Source organism: Sebastes fasciatus, chromosome 19 (assembly GCF_043250625.1).
Source record: "Sebastes fasciatus isolate fSebFas1 chromosome 19, fSebFas1.pri, whole genome shotgun sequence".
Classification (NCBI taxonomy): domain Eukaryota; kingdom Metazoa; phylum Chordata; class Actinopteri; order Perciformes; family Sebastidae; genus Sebastes; species Sebastes fasciatus.
The window spans coordinates 21,973,795-21,993,469 of NC_133813.1; the positions used below are offsets into that span (position 1 = coordinate 21,973,795).

Below are 19,675 nucleotides of genomic sequence, written 5' to 3' on the forward strand. Positions count from 1 at the left end.
TGATAGGTTCTAAATAACCATTTTTAAAACAAGTAGAAGGTTATTGTTAAAATAAAAATGGTGTAGTGAAAACTGTAATTGAGCTCACCGTTAAAACAAAATAGTCACAAAAGATTAAGGTTAATTAAGGTTATTAAGAGTACTAGAAATGTAGTGCCTTGACAAATAACAAGGGACATATTGAAAAAAAAGAGATCAGAAGGTTCAAAACAACAACACATTGATCAACCCATAACATTGAAGTTCTCTGTTACAGTGACTACACATCTAAATAGTATCCAACTGAAGAAATTCCCTAAGGACTGACATTCTCATTTGCAGCATGATGGCATTTTAATCCACCAACATGGTTTGATGTGCCTATTTAGCATTCTAACAAACCTCAACTGGCATTTTTCATCATCTTTTTGCACATGAACTGGTCTTATGAACAAATTCTTTGAAGTTGGCACAGTGCTCTACTGTTCAAGCTCTGCTGGGACTCCCAAATATGTGAGTTCACAGAAGCTGTTTTGTTAATCGGACTACATAAATAAACCGTCCCTTATTACCAGAGGTGGAAAGAGTCTTCAGATCTTCTACTTAAGTATCAGCATAAAAGTACTTGTTATGCGGAATGGCCTCTTTATGTTATATAAAGCGTCTTTGAGATTAATATAAAGCGCTATATAAATCCAATATATATATATATATATATATATATATATATGTTGATACTGTTGCTGGTTGAGGTGGAGCTAACTTTAAGTATTTTAATAGTAGTAATTTACAATATTACAATATCAAATAGCACAGATATCTGACTGGATAATGGATTCTCTAATATGTCCAACTGAATATATTAATCTATTTAATATCATAACTAGTGACCAATAACTAAAAGTATATATACCAGTGCCTAATTTTTAGAGACAAGCAAAACAAACTCAAAGTCAACAGTTTAAAGGGGACATATCTTGAAAAACTCCCTTTTTCAGTGTTTGTGCACATACAGTACATTTGGGTTCAGACATTCAGATTTGGCTCCCCTTCCTATGTCACATACAGGCTTATTGGAATATATCGGCCACAGCTTGAGAGCTATACCTTTGCAAAGGTGCACCATTTTTTAGTTTTTTTCGCAAGTCAATTAGAGGAGACTGAGCTTTTTTGGGAGGGGTGCTTAACCCTCTGGGGTCACGTCAGTCACCAGTGATTGCAAAATCACACACTTCATACTTTTAATAGAACAATATCTCTTTTACGGATATATGCGGCGACTTACTTTAAAAACTGTCCTGCAGTGCACCGTCCCGCCGTTACAACAAGCTGTCACTTGCCCTTATAATTCATCCAGAGGCTTGGTAATCCATCAAGGAAACACTGTTATTTTTGGACATTAAAAAGTAATGATAAAAGCAATAAATCTAATAATCTAATGCCGTCTATACAAACAACTCTTTAATGTTACTGTTTTGGTGAATGAGATATCTGCCAGACTCTGCTCTCCAATCACAAGCTGTGTTATTAGGTGGTGAACCGTGCGCAAAGCAATGTGCCAATGATGATTGCAAAATGGCACATCGCCGATTTACAAAGCTACGAGGATTGTTGTAAAAAATTAATGAAATGTTGAAACATTCAAATTCCGTTTTTACTTTTTCTTTTGACAATAGCATGTGATATCACTGCAGCATACATATTCAAATAGCCCATGTTGTGCTGAAAAACACAATATCCATTGCTTGCTTGTGCCTTACAGTACTGTATTTATACACGTTTATATACTAAGAGAGTGGAGATGAGCGTTAGATGGGCGCTAAAACGGAGTGTTTCAGACAGAAGGTGAATACAGGTATATTCACACAGACAGTATGAGAAAAATAATGTGTTTTTTGCAACATTGAAGTTTCTAGTAGAAACCCAAAAATACAAGCATGAGCCTGGAAATGAGCATCATATGTCCCCTTTAAGCAGTTCATGCGATGTTCTTTCAACCCTGTACAGTACACTGTGCAGCGTTTGGGTGTTGCAGAGATTTAGCGTGCTGAAATGGGGGAAACAGTGTGTTCTTGCACATGTGTTCTAAGCACTGATGTCACAAGCAGAGGCAGAAAGGTCTTCATACCAGCCTGCAGGCATTCAATAGCAGGAAGCGGCTCAGTGATTTTCTGAACTGTACTGGATAAATCAATGCATAAATTCAATAATCCAGTCAGCCCTTATTTACTTACAGCCAACACTGTGCTACAAAACCACCTAAACCACATAAAGGGGGCAAGCAAGCTGAAATAACAGTACTGCAGCTCAGGGTAATCCAATCAACTACTATGTGCCCCACTATAGATTCTCCTCTAGGTATGCATCCATGAGATTGTGACATGTGTACAGTCAGGGAAATGTTGAGCATCAGACAATTTCCTGCATTCTGGTGAATTTTTATGCACACATTTCTGCCTTTTCTGCATCAAGTTATGGTGGACATTTCTTCATTTACGTAAAGGAAAACACGAAATTCAGGCGCCATTCAGCAATTTTATTTGCAAACAATTCAACTTACTTGTGTTTTTAATCTGCGTCATCATGAAATTCACTATCTACTTCTTCTTGTCCTTTGGTTTTACTGGCGGACTGCCAACGTTAAAGGTGCAAGCCACCACCTGCTGTACCGGAGTGTGTAACAGCAAGAATACTGGATATTAAACATGTTTAAATAAAGCCCTTTAAACCTGTAATTGTTTGTCCAATGTCTCAAACAGACAGGTTCGCAAAATCTAAAAATTTCAGAAAATAATAATAATAGGCCTAATAATTAACCCTAAGAGTTAGACCCGTTTTTGTCTTTTTTAGGGGGGGAGAGACAGGAAGTCTGCAGGGGAGATAGCAGTTCAGCAGTATATATATAAATTGTGAAAGTGTTGAAGGGTTTAGAACATTACGAGTGAAGTATATGATGGCCATTCCCATGTTCTATTATGTCTTATAAGTTGTTGCAGCAATTTTAAGGTTGCAAAAAACTGCATGTTTTTGCCCCAAACTGATTGTGATTATCATAAAGTGGGCATATCTGTAAAGGGGTGACTCGTTGGTACCTATAGAACCCATTTTCATTCACATATCTTGAGGTCAGAGGTTAGGGGACACCTTTGAAAATGGCTATGCCAGTTTTTTCCATCGCCAAAATTTAGCCTAACTGTGGAGCATTATTTAGTCTCCTTCCCAGTAAGCTAGCATGATATGCTTGGTACCAATGGATTCCTTAGGGGTTTTTTTTATTATTTTTTAGAGGTGCAGAGTTAAAATTTAGTCTAAAACAGTCTAAAATTGCCACTGGTTTTGACTGCCAGTGACATGCATGGAGATGTAACCTATAATATATCTTCCCTGCCTCGTTATTTTGCAGCCAAAAAGCAACCAAAGATAGCGTTCACTGGCTTTCATTACTTGGTGTTACAGAGCTACCTGACTCTTGTGTGGTGATGTTGTGTCTGACTTATTTTTTGACATTGCTTGGAGCAACACTTTGGTATTGAATACAAATGAAGAACCACCATTCTGCCAACTAATGTAATTATGGCAAAACTACTTTTTACATTTTAACACACATTTTGGACCAAAAACTCTGATGCCAATTTCTACATACTGCATCACTTAAGGATATCAAGGACCTGGAAATATAGTTGAAATGAATAACACTAAAGTCAATATGTATGTGTATATGTAACATACAGTATATATATATACACTCTGGCTACTCCTGGGTATATAGTAGTCCACTGAATGCAGTGAAGGGCCAAGTGTTGGATCAAACCCTGGCCCTGACATGTTTTCTGCATTAAGGTCCAACCTCCAGTGACACACATCCATCTCAAATGTAGCATCACTCAATCTCCACTCCACTCACACTTCAGTACATACCCACTCACCTGCTTGTAAACACACAAATACACTCCAACTTATCTGTCTGTGGATGGTTTACTCTTTTTGGTCTTTTTACAGTCAGTTGGCAAAACAAGGAGGACAATGCAGAGGCTTTTAATGGTACATGGAGGCGATATAAAGTAAATATTCAGTTGGCACTATATGAACACTACGGTATCTTTAAATATCCAGAACAAGGAGGCATGGTATCATTCTTTTCATTCGAGTTGGAACAAATATCCATCCAGCATCTGTGTCCCTGTACTCCTTATACGTTTTATATCGCGGTAAATAATGCAATAAATGTGAGTGTAAAATGTTCACTGAGTGATTACACTGATTCTTCGCAGATGAAAGACATCAAAGGCTTCTATGAATCGTTCTCTGAAGCCTGCATTTACAAAACTAGATTTAGGTGATTTTCAGATATCTCTATAGTTCAACAAATAGAGAAAAACACCACACATTGGTAGCCTTCCACACTGTTTCTGGGGGCTTGTTTCAGTGTAACAAAGGCATTAGCTTTGATTTATTTACAGGCTTTTGCCAAAAAGCAAATTGAGGTGTGTATGTGTGTGTGTGCAGTGAGCTATGGCATGCTAACAGAAGGTTATTACCATGCATTACAACACGACCATCTGTGCCAACTCACAGCCTTAGAAAAAGCACTGGCAGCATCTGCTGCGGGCCCCACATAGACCGCTAGTTCCAAGCTCATTAGTGTTCATAGAACTTTGTACGTGTAAATGTGTATCACAGGTTTTCATGAAGTGAGATTGTATGAATAGCAACATATTCAGGTTGTCCTAAGATATGCAAACAGTTCTTCTTCTTTTTAACTGATGGCTGATGCAGTATAAGCTCATTTCACAGGAGGAATGGATTTTATGTGCATCTGTTTCCACTGCATGTTGTGTTTTTATCTCCTCTGGACAATATATGGCCCAAACCCAATGTCCACACACACAGACTCACAGACTTTGAGGCGCATTCCCGCAAAATCTGTGAAGGTTGTCCCACTGTTGTCCTGCTGTCCAATCGTCGAAAAGTGTTTGAGGGCTCTCTCGCAGCTATTTTGAGCCCTTCATGCACACTTTTCGTAAGTTCGCAGAACTCTAAAAGGGTGAGGGGAGGAGAGGGAATTACCCACAATTCATACCTTTGTGACGTTAAACACAAGGTTACCAGGGGAAGCTCAGAGGCGTTAATGAAAAAAAGGAAAACAAAGAGGACGGCACTTCCTGGCATAATACATTTAGACAGAAAGACCACATTAACATTACGGATTTAAGATGGAACATAAAAAAAAAAACATGAAATCAGATGAATCCAAGTATAGGCCATATTACACGCACACACCTGATTTATTCATCAACCATTTCTTTTAATTTTGCTTAATGATGCTGTTTCGACAAAAACAAGTAAATTGATAATTTGACAATTAGGCTACCTCTCGTCTGGTAATGCAAGAGCCTGGGAGACATTCAAATCTGGCAGTTAAAAAACTGAAACTAAAAACCCACAATTGGCATCGTCAAGGTAACGTGATGTCGCTGCAAAGTGCTGTCCCATTCGTATTTATACCAGTTCAAGCCCTTGCAGCCTCTCACACTCAACCATTTACCAGGTGACGCCAGTTAAGTTCCTGAAGTTTTAGGGCTTAAGGCCTTAGGGAGGGGACATTGGGATTGGGCCAAGGAGTGGCCATCAGGAAAAAAGATTGACATTTTTAATTAGCAAACAAATGTAATTTTGCAGTGCTATTCAACTTTCTTCCTGAACTTGTTCACAGGCTTGGCTTCAATTAAAGAAACATAAAGGCGCTGCTTTGTTCTGGGAGATTAAGCTTGCTGTGCGGGCATGGTGGTTAGTGTTCACCCTCTCAGGAAGTACAGAAGCGTGTGTAGAAGTCAATCGGGGAATATTCTGTCAATACTGCTTGGATTTTATGGATGTTCTCTAGACATTTGGCTTATGATGTTTCCCTGTTGCCCCCCCCCCCCAACATGTTCCTCGCAAATGTTTTTTTTTTATCTTTCCCCAATAAATTAATATTTTTGATATAAGCTGACAAATTATACACATGACTTAGAATTATTATTATTATTGTAAGTGAGGGGTTTATTCTAACAACACAATCTCACGACAGTTTGTGAAATGGTCACTAAATTTAATCTATTTGATTCACGTACATAGACACGAATTTCCCTTGTTTGACGCTCAGCACGGCTTTCAACTTATTTTTTGTGCGTTTTCCTATGACTGTCCAGCAACATGTGATGCACGTGTCAATTACTGCTCCAGTGTTTTCAAAATAAAATTACTTAGTTAGGTTTAGGAATAAATTGACTGGGTTAGGCTTGGGCAAGAAAACTGAATTAGGTTTAGGAAAAGATTGTGGTTTGGGTTTAAATAACACTGGAAATGGTATAACTTAAGTATGAAAGTTACATGACAAAAACTACTTAGTTAGCTTTAGGAAAAGATCATAGTTTGGGTTAAAATAACTCCAGAAGTGACGCAACTTAATTACAGAAGTTACGTGACAAATAAATCAACTTTGTGGTTTCAGATGGGACACAAAACAACGGTCTCCTGGGCGAAGTATGTGGATTACAAACGAATTGATTTTGTGCTGACCATCACAGAAAAACATGTGAAATTTGTGTCTATGTACATGAATCAATACATACAATTTTGTGACTATTTCACTAAGTGCTGTGCGACTGGGCTGATTATAATGGCCCAGGGTGACCAATAGCGACAGATCTACCAACCAGTCCTGAGTGATTATTCTATTTAAAAGTAGTGGTTTCATCCGATGCTGGAGCGAGGGAGGTTCTAGCCAGGAAGTTTCACTGCTATGACAATGACTTGAGGTGTGTACATCTGCCCTCCACCAAGCTCCCCTTTTGCCAGATGTTCATTCTTGACAATTTATGGCACAGGGGGGTTAACGCAGACTTCAAAGACCGTTAATTGCAAGAATTTAGTGAGGTTTGCGGGTGTTCCCGGCGCCAAAAACCCAGTTTTTCTTGCAGTGACATTTCAATTTTAAGGTCATTTATAATTGGATTTATCTGGTGATGGAGTGTCCTTTGACTCTTTTCATTACAGCTGCTGAAAGAAAGTATATTGCTGTCACTGTCTTTACTGGCTATAAAGGTTTTGCTTGCCACAATGAGTCACCAAGGGAGAGTCCACTGAATCCATTGGTATTGAATGTGTGTTTGTGGTTAATCCACTTTATGTGCACAGGACAGTTTTAGTGTGTTCACATATGACCTTGTGATTCCCCTGGTAAGAGTTGCAATCTTTCATCTCATATCAATCTGAACTTTTATTGAAAGTGGGTGTACAGGTGTGCCATCATTATTGATTTCCACCTCCCCCCCTGCCTGTTATGGTAAGGGAGGTGAATTAAGTCCGAAAGGATGGGGATTTGAGAGTTATTGAATGGATATTGCATCGGCTGGGGTATGAATCCCTGTCCCGCCACATGTCTGTACATCGCTCTGGGGAAAAGTCATTTGGAAAAACAACCTTTCACAGCCAGAAATGTAACATATTTTAAATACAACTGAAATACAAAATACAAAAAGATTGTTATTGTGTTGAAATGCCATGTTTGTGCTGTAGATCTTCAACTGTCTGTTACATATGTTAACCATTCTGGCAAAATCCTTTTTTTTTTATAATAATGTGAGTGTCAACAACATATTGCTTTGTGGGAAGCTGATTTTGATTTCAATCCTCATGTGTTTCAGTAACAAGAAGCTACGGACTCCCCCCAATTATTTCATCATGAACCTGGCGGTCAGCGACTTCCTCATGGCGATTACACAGTCACCCATCTTCTTCGTTAACTCCCTTTACAAGGGCTGGATTTTTGGTGAAACAGGTATTTTTTTTCACGTTCAATTATACATTATGCACTCCAAAAATAGCCACATTCTTTATGTATTCATCAATGCTGTTTATGTATGGACCTATGTATATTTTTATGTCAATTAATGCAAAGACATCTGCCTTTCCAATGCAATATTTTGAGAATTTATTTATTTATTTATTTGACAGGGCCAATACATGTAGGCACTGTTACATTTAAATAAAGTGCAACCGATGCAACGTATGTAGGACTTCTAGCCGTAGCTAATTTGCAGTCCTTGTTCCTGGTTAGGCTTTTTAAGGAATAAAAAATACATACACGTGTGTTATGTTAGAATCTGTGGCTGTTGTTTATATGTTTAGTCATTAGAAATGTATGTAAAGAGGATAGTAACATTTAGATGTAGTAGCATTCAGCCAATGACCTCAATTAACCTGATTCTGAAACAAAATGTCTATATGAACAGTATGAATTGCAATTTGAAGTCCTGATTATTCATATTACTTATCTCATGTTATACATATTCTTCCAATCAGAAGAAATAAACGTACCAATGAAATGCTGTCTTCTTTCTTTTCCTCTACAGGCTGTAAAATGTACGCCTTCTGCGGAGCTTTATTTGGAATCACGTCCATGATAAACCTTCTGGCCATCTCTCTAGACCGCTACATTGTCATCACCAAGCCCCTGCAGGCCATACGTTGGACCTCCAAGAGACGCACATGCATCATTATTGCCCTGGTTTGGCTCTACTCTCTAGCCTGGAGCCTTGCGCCACTTTTGGGGTGGAGTAAGTGACGTATTCTCTCACCCTCGTACTCGTTTTATTCATCTATCCTCTGTTTATTCTTCTTTTTACACTTCCCTCTTAAACGTCTTTTTCATTTTTTTTTTTTTCCTCAAGGTTCGTACATTCCAGAGGGTCTGATGACCTCATGCACATGGGACTATGTGACGTCTACTCCAGCCAATAAAAGTTATACTCTGATGCTATGCTGCTTTGTCTTCTTCATCCCACTGGGCATTATATCCTACTGTTATCTGTGCATGTTCCTGGCAATCCGCCGTGCAAGCAGGTGAATGAATTAACCTAGGTGAATATGCAGCACTTTAATGCACTAAACACGTTGAACATACTTGATACCTGCCATTTAAAGCAAGTCTACTTAATAATAAATATAAAACATCATACCATTGCAGTGCAGACTATAGCTCCCCTCTGCTGTCACATCTTCACATCTTACTGGAATGTGTTTCAAAAGAGGCTTGACGCAATGTAATTTCTTAAATGTAATCACAAGCACGTTATATATTGTGACGGTGGCTTCTGCATCTTTCTCTCTAGTTCTTCCCTTTTCTAATTTCTTTTTGTGCACGTGTGCATATTTGTCTGTTTTTTCAGATCCTGTCATTTCTTGCCTGTCCACCAGTAGCCTTTCGTACACGTTAGCAAATTCACCCCTCAGCATATGAGTGTAGCCGTTTCCCATTTCAGGGGTACCCTCCAAGACTTTGCTTGGGGACTCATCCAAATTACAATGGAATTAGCTTTTAATAGGCTATTTACTTTAAAGGCCCAGACACACCAATGGTCGGCAAATGCAGCTTTATTTCTGTACGTATCATAACAACAGCTTGCATATCTGGTTTCCCTTTTTGAATGACAAATACAGACTACCGCCACCTGCTGGTGTGGAGAGTTATTTCCTCTCACGCAGGCGCAGAACGTACGTGCTAACTGGCCGTTGGCTGTATCTTTTGCAGTGTGTTCAAATGCACCTTGTCGGCCAAGACAAAGGCAACGCTAACGCTAGTTCTTTGATGTCGGCTTGGTGTGTCTGGGCCTTAAGGCCTGAACATTCATCATAGCGTCATCCTACAATATCTACGCTAGCCTCGATATTGTAGGATGACGCTATGATGAATGTTCAGTAGACCTTCTTGAAGGTTACCTCAAAAGAGTTGGCGTGCCTCTAAGCACTTTTAGCATGCTAGCGTGTCACTCTTTGCCTGCTCTGTCTGTATGGTACATCAGTTTCTCTTATTTCATATCTTATCTCGTGTCCTGATGATGTGGATAAGGATTGTGTTTGCCATCATTGCGATCCATTCCTCTCAACAACAAGCAGTGAATAAAATATTCACGTGAGGAAATAAGAAAAATTAGATGTACCCTGTGTTTGTTGCCTGCCTGCCCTGTTTGTTACATTGTCTGCATTCGGGTCTACAGTCCTGCATAGGTTACATAATAAAAAACTGTCTCTGCAAATACTATATACATTTATATTTTTGGGAGATTTTGTTTATTTTAAATCAATTAGCTTCTGAATATACTTGTATATTGACTACAAAATTCCCTTTATTCCTTCTCTGTGTCCTAACAGAGATGTGGAGAAGTTTGGGTATCAGGTGAGGAAGTCAACCCTGATCCAGCAGCAGTCCATCAAGACTGAATGGAAGCTGGCCAAGATTGCCTTTGTGGTCATCATAGTGTTTGTGCTTTCCTGGTCGCCCTATGCATGTGTCACCCTCATCGCCTGGGCTGGGTAAATATACAGTATGACAAGGGCTCTCTATGATCCAATCATTTCTTTTAATAGCTGACAGTTTAGTGGATTCAGGCATAAAACGTATAGGATGCTTGGTTGCACTGTGTAATTCATTTCAAGCGTTTCATAAGCGTGACCCATATTCCACCTCTTGCAAAATATCATTATATCTGGCATGATGAAGTGCTATGCAATAGGGTCAAACTACAGTACCAGTATTGTCACAGGTGATGTATAGTTAAAAGTTCTACTCTTTACAAACACTTTACACCTTTTAGATACGGAAGCAGCCTCAGCCCCTATTCCAAAGCTGTCCCGGCTGTTATAGCCAAGGCGTCGGCCATCTACAACCCTTTCATCTACGCCATCATTCACTCTAAATACAGGTGAGTGCAGTCATCCGACTAATCAGTAACCTGAGCTTGAAAAGTTTTTGCTGAGAGATAAATAATTTTTCAACAGAGACACCATGGCAGAAAATATTCCCTGTCTACACTTCCTAGCCCAGGCGCCCAGGAGGAAGTGTGTATCGGTGTCACACAGCGAGTCTTCCCTCAGGGAATCGATGCTGAGCAGACAGTCATCGGTCTCCAGGACCAAGTTTTACAGAGTCTCCTCCATGTCTACGACAGAGACAGTGAGTTTGGCTTCGTCACTACGTGTAGGTTTTGAGGAGTAGAAACAAACTAGGACTGACCTCGATAAAATAAATTCTTTATCGATTTTGTCGACTAATGGATTAGTTGATTTAATCTGCAGATCTGTGAAACTGAGTTTCTCCACAAATAATCACATAATTTAAATCTTGTGTTTACCAGAGATGTGCTCATACGTTTCTTGGAAATAAGTCATTCAGCATGAAAAAAAGCATAAAAAACGACTAATTGACTAAAGAAATCTTAGATGACTAAAACCAAAAATGACCTATTAGTCAGAGGGGCCAGCCCTAGAACAAATACAGGACAATTTGCACCATCAGTGGCGTGCTTACAGAAATCAAATGCACAGAAAGTGACGTGTCTATTTAAGTTGAGTTATTTTCTGTGTTGGTTTTGAACCCTGTTTTTATAGTTGCCTTTAGGCCAATACAAGTCACGAGAAATCTTTATGTTATACAATGTGGATGTTACATGACTCTCTTTGCATAAAAAACTGTATAAATTTCCCAAGAGAAGCCCTCCTGAAGCTGCAGCTTTACAATACTGGGTTTGCTAGATGTCCATACCTTGGAAACAATAAATAATTACTAAGATTAAGAGCCTTTTTTAAGAGTCTTAATTTTTTTTTTTAATCAGAAGATGTACAAATGAATAGTCAGCCATTAATCATGTTATTTTCTAGTAGTACCACAATTACAAATGCAGATAGAAGTCATACAGAGTCGCATTAGTAAATACCTCTCACCTTGATTTACATGTATTAATGTGCATGTCCCTTGTAGCAGGTTTGGAGTGACGTGGAGATGGACCATATCGACCAGAACCATTGTGTGAGGTCCAGCTGCTCCCTTGGAGCTCTGAGGGACAAAGAGCTCAAGTCATCGGCTAAGCAGACCAAGGAAAAGGGAAGCCAAAGCCAGGAACAGGTAGGGTAGGTGCTGATTGTTATATTTATAATTATAATTTTGAAGTCAAAGGCTTTAAAGGGGCCTTAAAAGCCTTTGTGCTTTTTTATTTTCGTTTTCTTTAATGTGTTATATAGTTTTTTTGTGCATGTAAAAGGTCTGCAAAGACCAAAGCGTTTCAGACAGAGGGTGAAAAGAGGTGCTGCAGCACAGCTGGTATGACAAAAGTAAAGCATTTTTTTAACATTAAAGCATGTAAACATACAAAATACAAGTATGAACCTGAAAATAAGCAACTTAATAATAGGTCCCCTTTAAAGGCATAACATGTCAGCACAATCATGTATTCACAAAAAGAGCTGTGTCATATCGATTACTTTTATATTTGATAATTCTGTTTTAGATCCTCAGCCCAGAGCGAGGCTCACTGAACAGATGTGACCACACCCTGTCGCCCGACTTTGTCGACACAGTAATACTCCCCGTCTTGGGAAGAAGGGAGGAGAATCCTGAAAGTTGGGATAAAGAGAAGAAACGGGACCATGAGCGAGAGAAAGAGGGCGAACACGAACAGAGAGAGGCACAGCAAGTGCAGAAGGAGAAAGATGAGAAGGAGCCAGAGGTCCTCATCCTGCCAGACTCTCTGGAAAATATTGTATGTGTGCACTCCCAAGCAAAGAAAGGCCCTCTGGACCACAGCTGTTGTGAGGAAAAACAAAGCACACAGAGCAGACCGAGAGAACTGTTGCTCCATTTACAGCCTCTGGACTGTTCTGCTCATTGAGTCTGTGCAAAGATTTCTGAGCTAAATGTTGAATATGTTTATTTATCTATGTGGCTATATGTGTGACTGTGACACAGCAGAGTAAACGTTTTATTTTTTTTGTTCAAGAATGTTAATCTTTTTTAAATATGTTAAAACTTTTATCTCAACTGTTTAACAATGCAACCAAATACATTTATTTATAGGTTTTTGTGCAATCGTACACACAACTGTTTTAACTAATAATCCTGACACACACACCTCTCCTGTTCATGCTGCTGTTAACATACAAAATAATGCTACCCTTGTTCATGTTAGAGGCACGTCCTCGGTACTATCAACACTGTCACAGTGAAACAAAGGAAAATCTTATAAATGGAACCTAAACTTAAAGGGACTGTTTGTAACTTTTTACGCCTATAAATCTACCGGGTCGGTGTCCCATGCGCTCGCATGTGTGGCTACGCTGTTCAGACCGCTCCTCCGCTAGTTCTCGCTCCACCTCACGGTCATGCGCGCTCACTCCACACTGCAGAAGAGTTAGTTTAGCTCTGAGAATATCTAGTGAACGTACAGTGGACGTTTGTGCAGAAATAAATGCTGCAGCTCCTCCAGACCAACAGAGGTTTTCCGTGTCTTGTGAAGTGACAGGCTCCGCAGAGAGAAACGTTATTGTCTCCGACCAAAACTCCGGTGTCTCCCTCCGGCCGCCGTTTCTTTTCCTGCTTCAGCCCCGGAGGCTGAAGCAGGAAAAGCCAATACTAGGATCAGCATTGATTCATGGAGAGACCTCTGTCTGGTCAGCTAACATTACTGCCAAGCAGCTGAAATATAGAGTGATATTGTGGTTTTAGCTGACGTGTGTCGCCTCACTGTTTTGAGCGATGCTCGCTCATGTCTATGTAGAGCGAGCAAGCGCGAGCCCGACGCTGACTTTCATTGACTTAACGGCCACAGGTGTTGCTGTTAACAAGCATTTCTGAAAGTTACAAATAGTCCCTTTAAAATTACCTTTAAAAAAAAAAGTATAAAATATTATGCACCAAGAACAACTAATTAAAGACCAACCATATTTATTATCAACTTGTTGCAGAAGGAAAGAAGTTTGTCTCTTTTTGGAGTGTTTCTCATTTATTTTGTGAGGAAGCAGATTTTTATACATTTATTTATTTGGTAATTGAGGCTTTCTATCAGCCTGACTCATTTAAATGAGCAATGAGAAAATTTGGTCTCTATTTCTTGTGAGTAGGATTTCTATGATGCACTATTAGCATGATTATTAAGTCTATAATGCATTTATGAGCCATTGTAGAACTCCTTATGTATGTATGATGCCGTATACCCGTGTTCAGTGTTTATAAGTTGCTGACATTATATAGTAATTATGCGTTATATATATACAACCCCAAAGCTCTCATTCACAGCAGCTACTTTGGAACCAATGTTACATATTTGATATTAAGCATTTTGCTAACCAAAGTGAGTCATTTCAGCTACCAGATGTAGGACGCCATAAAGACACTGGACACCCTGATGTATCATATATCATCACCCGTTATGATTTTATAAAAAAGGAATAAGGCTGCATTTTCTCAGGAACAGTATTGGCATAGCAGCAATCACTGAAATTTTGGACCTTTTGAATATTTCATATTTGTTGCCCTAGGTGCTATTGTTAAATCTTAAACTAGAAAGGTTAATCATGCGTGTTCTTTTGGTGGGAAATAAACTTTTCATATTGCTCTCAACACAATCTTCTTAGAGCTTGCAAATAATACTGATACAGACACATCAAGGGACATTTCACTTTAATAAAAAGCGTAAAATACATTAATAATTTTACCACTTCAGAGAAATGTCTTTATATCTTTACTGTTTCTTCTTTAATACAGTGTTGTCAGTTTGCCAGTGGTGTTATTGTGAAGCGTTATGATCAACAACTTACAAAAACTTGCATGCATGCATTATAGCACATGCATTATTAACATGACCTTCCAGAAGTATTACTACAAATGATTTGTCATATGTGTGAGCCTGCAGAACAAAATATAGTATGCTGGTAAATCCACATAGAAGTGCTGTCAGGAAGCAGATGGAGGAGGATCTATTTTCCTCTAATTCTATTTTTAATCCCATTTATTTTAAATTGTTTGTCCATATTTCTGCATGCATTATAAAGCAGCAAGAGAAAATACAGATACAGAGTGGGGAGAAAGAGAAGGGGATGACATCAACAGATGTCCCACACTGGATTTAAAACCAGGCCACACTGTGTATGCTTTAACCATCTGAGACACCAGGATGACAGAAGTCCATTAATAATATGGATCTGAATGTATGACTCTATTAGCAGGGGGTTTCTCTACAACGTTATGCATGCTTTTTTACTTACAGTATATTCATGTAATTAGTTGCCTCAAAGGATGAGGCCATTGATCCAGAGTGACACTTAAAGCGTGTTCTTCCTTCAGATTCAAATACCCAGAAAGAACCCCGGTTGAAATGTCTTTGAACTTTAATTCCAAGATTTCCTGAGCGAGCGGCTTGCTTATCCAGTTATGCAAAGATGATTTATAGGTATGTACTGCAGCCTTACATAAAGGACTAGTGCACTTCAGTAGTTCAAGCACATTGCACAGGGGGATTTTGCTGCTGGGCTTCCCATTAGTCCATAACCATATATTGACATGGCACACATGTAGCTGAGAGAAAGCCCAGATGACCTGTGCTGCAGAATGCAAACATCTAAGAGTATCTACTGTACTGCTTCACTGGCTGAGTACAGTTAATGCTAATCTGTAGAATATGTCATGCCTTTTCAGCATGTAACATAAATCAATGTATATTTATTTAACAAAAAAGAGCAAAAAGAAAAGGATACAAAACACATCTGAGAGCTGAAATAGCCAGTAATGTGATTTCTGTGTTACAAAGTATTGCGTAATAAATTAGTAGCAGGACACGTGATGCATTGGATGCACTGATCTTGGAATCTTTTGTCAACTCAAATAGTGTGAAACAGCCCTGTGATTAAAATACCGGACAATGCCGACACCTGAGTATACTGTACACATTCCTGTCCTGTTTGAAACTGTGGATTATGCTATAATCATACTTTACAAATTGAGGGATTACCGGCTTTTGACTACCAAATAAGTACGCAGTGTTTTAACTTTGAGTACATGAAAAAATGTCCAGATATGTAATTTAATAGACTGCCCAAAATTCACAAGGCTGCTCCCTACTGCTGCCAAACCTCTTAATCTGTTCCGCTTCACCTTCAGTAGCAGACCAGACAAGAAACTATTTGAACAGTTGCAACTAATTATGATTTCTATTATTGATTAACCTGCCGATAATTTCCTTGACTGTTTTGTCTATGAAATTGTGAAAATGTCCATTATAATTTGCCACAGTCCAACGTGATGTCTTAAAATGTTGAGTTTTGACCCAAATATATTTAGTTCACTATAGTCTATGACAAAGACAAACATCAAAGCTCACCTTTAAATAGTTGGAACCAGGCAGTGATTGCCACTTTTGCTTAAAATATGACTAATTATTTGATCATCAAAATTACTGATTTATTTTTCTGTTGATTGACTAATTGATTAAACGACTAATCTACATCCTCAGAGGAGCATAATTGAGCTCAATAGTTTCAATATGAATCTGCCCGTCAGTGTTTGATAATTTTCTGTACATCTTTAGATATTGGCCTCATGGTGGTGCTAGAGGAATGGTATATGCACAGCAACTTGTATGGAAATGTAATCTAATCTTACTTCTAAAGCCCTTGTTTTTATATTTGAACATTTTGAGTCATAAATCATTGCTTATTGTAGGTGTGGTGGGCCATAAATGAGTGGCCAAAGCTCAGTCAACAACAACTTGAGAGATCAGTAAAGAAGAACAGTGAAGCCGGGAATGTATTAAACCCTGATAAATCATCAACTATCAACAATGTTTTTTATTTTTCATTAAAAGTTTTGATGGTCAGAACTCTTTTTATTTTATCTTAATTGCCTTGAGTTGGCTTCAAGAAAACCTCAGCCTCAGGCTAGATGTCTTGTCTAAATAGACAAGAAACAAGACAACAAGATGAGTGACAAATGTTTAGGTATGAAGGATAAGCAATAGCACTTCTTACCCCCGGGCCACAAATATCTTAGTGGCTTTAAATCCACAATATGTTCACAAACTGTGAAGCATGCACTTTCTTTGCTGTCCACTAGAGGGCATACCAACACCATGCCACCACACTCTGGGTAAACACTGAAACCTGCTATCACAGCTACATAATGGAAAATTAATAAATAATAACAGTGTTGCAAAAAACTTTACAGTGAATAAGAGCACACAAATTCAAAGTGAAAACATGCAATGAAATCCTAAAACAGATAAAACACAAATATGTAATTTATGTGGAAATATGTCACATTAATTTGATTTATATAGCCCAAAATAACAAATCTCCAAGGGGCTTTACAATCCCTACATCATACGCCCTCTATCCTTTGACCTTATATTTGAATAATGCTCTGCTATGTCTGTCAAAGAACAAATAACTCCAGAAGAGTAATTCATTATTAATCCCTAAGGGAAGTTGCACCGTCACAGCAGCCAAATCAACGAGAATCACAACATAAAGAAGAAGAAATAAGTAATAAAACCAAATATAAATAAAATCTTAACTAGAAACTGGATTACAAAGTATTGTAACTGTCATGCATTTTGGATTTCACTACTGTGTAGTGTTCAGCACACTTGGTGGTTTATAGGACAGTAGGATGGCATGTGACTCGTCTATCCTGTATACAGGAGGAGGCATTTAGTGGAAAGAATGACATCATTGTTCACTGATGCAACAACGCAAGCTGATGCCCTGCCTTGTTTAAATATTTCTTTCAAAACGCCGTACAAATAAATCTCCTCATACAATCATTTGACCACTGACGATTTGCTTCCTTATTTGAATAACTCAAACATATCGCTGCAAATATTTTTATATCAGATATCAGATATAAAGATATCAGATATCTGCCCTGATTAATCCAATCAGGGCAGATATCACAGAGTCAAATTTTATATTTTGTAAAATATTTCTAAGATCTAATATAGAGACATTTCAGAGAGACTTGTGACCAAATCATGCAGGAATGTTTCAGTTCAACTGTGATTTTGAGGGGTACCAGAGAGGCTATCATTTGGGCCAATTTAACCCTCAACCTACCAGCTGTCTGCGGATATACTTTTTGTTATATCTCACTGTTTTTTTATTCTATCATTCCATTTCTTCATGACTTTGTCAATCAATTTGTCCCTATTGACTTCATATCATTGTTTTCTGTTTCTGTTTTAATTCAAGCTTTTTAACCCCCTGAGACCCGCTACTGACTTTCAGAGGCTCTAGTAGGTTCAGTTTTAGGGCTATACTGTAGAGTGATGAAGATACAGATATCATATGAAACTAGAAAAACATAAGGAATCCATTGGTACCAAACATGTCATGCTACCATGTCTGGAAGGAAGCTAAATAACGCTCCAAAGTTGGGCTAAATTTTGGCGAGGAAAAACTGGCATGGGGGTTTTCAAAGGGGTCCCTTGACCTCTGACCTCAAGATATGTAAATGAAAATGGGTTGTATGGGTACCCACGAGTTTCCACTTTACAGACATGCCCACTTTATGATAATCACATGCAGTTTTGGGCAAAAAACATGCAGTTATTTTCGCCTATTCTAAAATGATGTTTTTTGAATATTTCTTCATACGGGTGTCCCTAAACAGTCTTGGAATCACATAAATTGGGTATCACTGTAAAGCTGAGACTCTTGTGGATCCAACGAACCCAACTGTATTCATGTGTGATGATGTTAGTCCCCATAGTAGCCATTTCATATAGTGAGACCATTTTTTAAAATTTGACCTCACTGTATAAAATGACCTGTGGTGACCTCTAGGATAATCACAGCCTCATGAAACTTTACAACCACAAACTACAGAACTAGAGCATTCAGAGGATGGATGGCATTCCTAGCTAGATTGATAATATGGGGGGTTTTGAGCAGTTTCCAGAACAGAAGTGCTCGCCATCCAATCACCAAAAAAATACAATTCTTGCAGAAATCTCCAAATGTCAAAGGTTTTTGATACCAAATCACAGCATGGCTTTTCTATGGTGTTCCTCAAGGTCCTGGGGTCTTAATGTGGTATTTTGGAGGGATTATTGATCATCTTTATCAGTTCTCGATGGTTAAATTTAGCACCAAATCTGTGTAACAAATGGTATCAACCCCAAAATTATTGCAACAACTTATGAGACATAATAGAGCATGGGGATGACCATCATATACTTCGATCATAATGTTCAAAGCTCTTATACACTTTTACAATTTATTTTAAATCATTAATAAATGTTTATTTCTGATTTATAACTAGAACAACTTGACTTTCAGATGATGTACACCACTTTTATGTGACATCTACTGTTGACCTGCTATCTCCCCCTAAACACCCCCTGTAAAAAAAAGAAGACAAAAACTGGTCTATTGTGGGTCTCAGACAGTTAAATAATACTTTTAAATACTAATGTATTGGGGTTTCCTTTTGTTTTATATATTTACACATAATAAGGAACCATCAATGCAATAGGCTATGAAATCTACACAGGACGATGAGGTAGGTTGTTAGATTAGTTACATAATAACTGCAGATAAATCCTCTCTGAACAGCTGGGAGGGGTTATCAACTTTCAGATCACGTTGTGATTTAGTCTTTTTTTTACATAATGTGTCTGGGTATCATTTACCTCAGGAGGGCTAATTGCTTGCATGTTAGTAGTCCTACAACAAAAGCACAACTTCAGGGTGTTCTCTTTCCTCCAACTCACCTGTTCCTGTCCCACGGTCTCTGTCTGACATGCCCATGCCTGCCTGCCTGCCTGCCTGCCTGCCTGCTGTGTGTGTGTGTGTGTGTGTGTGTGTGTGTGTGTGTGTGTGTGAGAGCCCT

The 19,675-nt window shown here is 38.5% G+C and overlaps 1 protein-coding gene across 1 annotated transcript in view; it reads left to right on the forward strand.

Annotated features, from left to right (window-relative positions):
• opn4xa (opsin 4xa) overlaps positions 1-13,373 on the forward strand; it is a 41,905-nt gene extending 28,532 nt beyond the window's left edge. The window contains exons 6-13 of the mRNA XM_074618052.1: positions 7,668-7,801; positions 8,376-8,579; positions 8,694-8,865; positions 10,174-10,335; positions 10,617-10,724; positions 10,801-10,975; positions 11,780-11,827; positions 12,306-13,373. Coding sequence (XP_074474153.1) covers positions 7,668-7,801; positions 8,376-8,579; positions 8,694-8,865; positions 10,174-10,335; positions 10,617-10,724; positions 10,801-10,975; positions 11,780-11,827; positions 12,306-12,686 — 1,384 coding nt within the window. The 3' untranslated portion in view covers positions 12,687-13,373. The remainder of the gene's footprint in view (positions 1-7,667; positions 7,802-8,375; positions 8,580-8,693; positions 8,866-10,173; positions 10,336-10,616; positions 10,725-10,800; positions 10,976-11,779; positions 11,828-12,305) is intronic.
• The last annotated feature ends 6,302 nt before the right edge of the window (positions 13,374-19,675 follow it).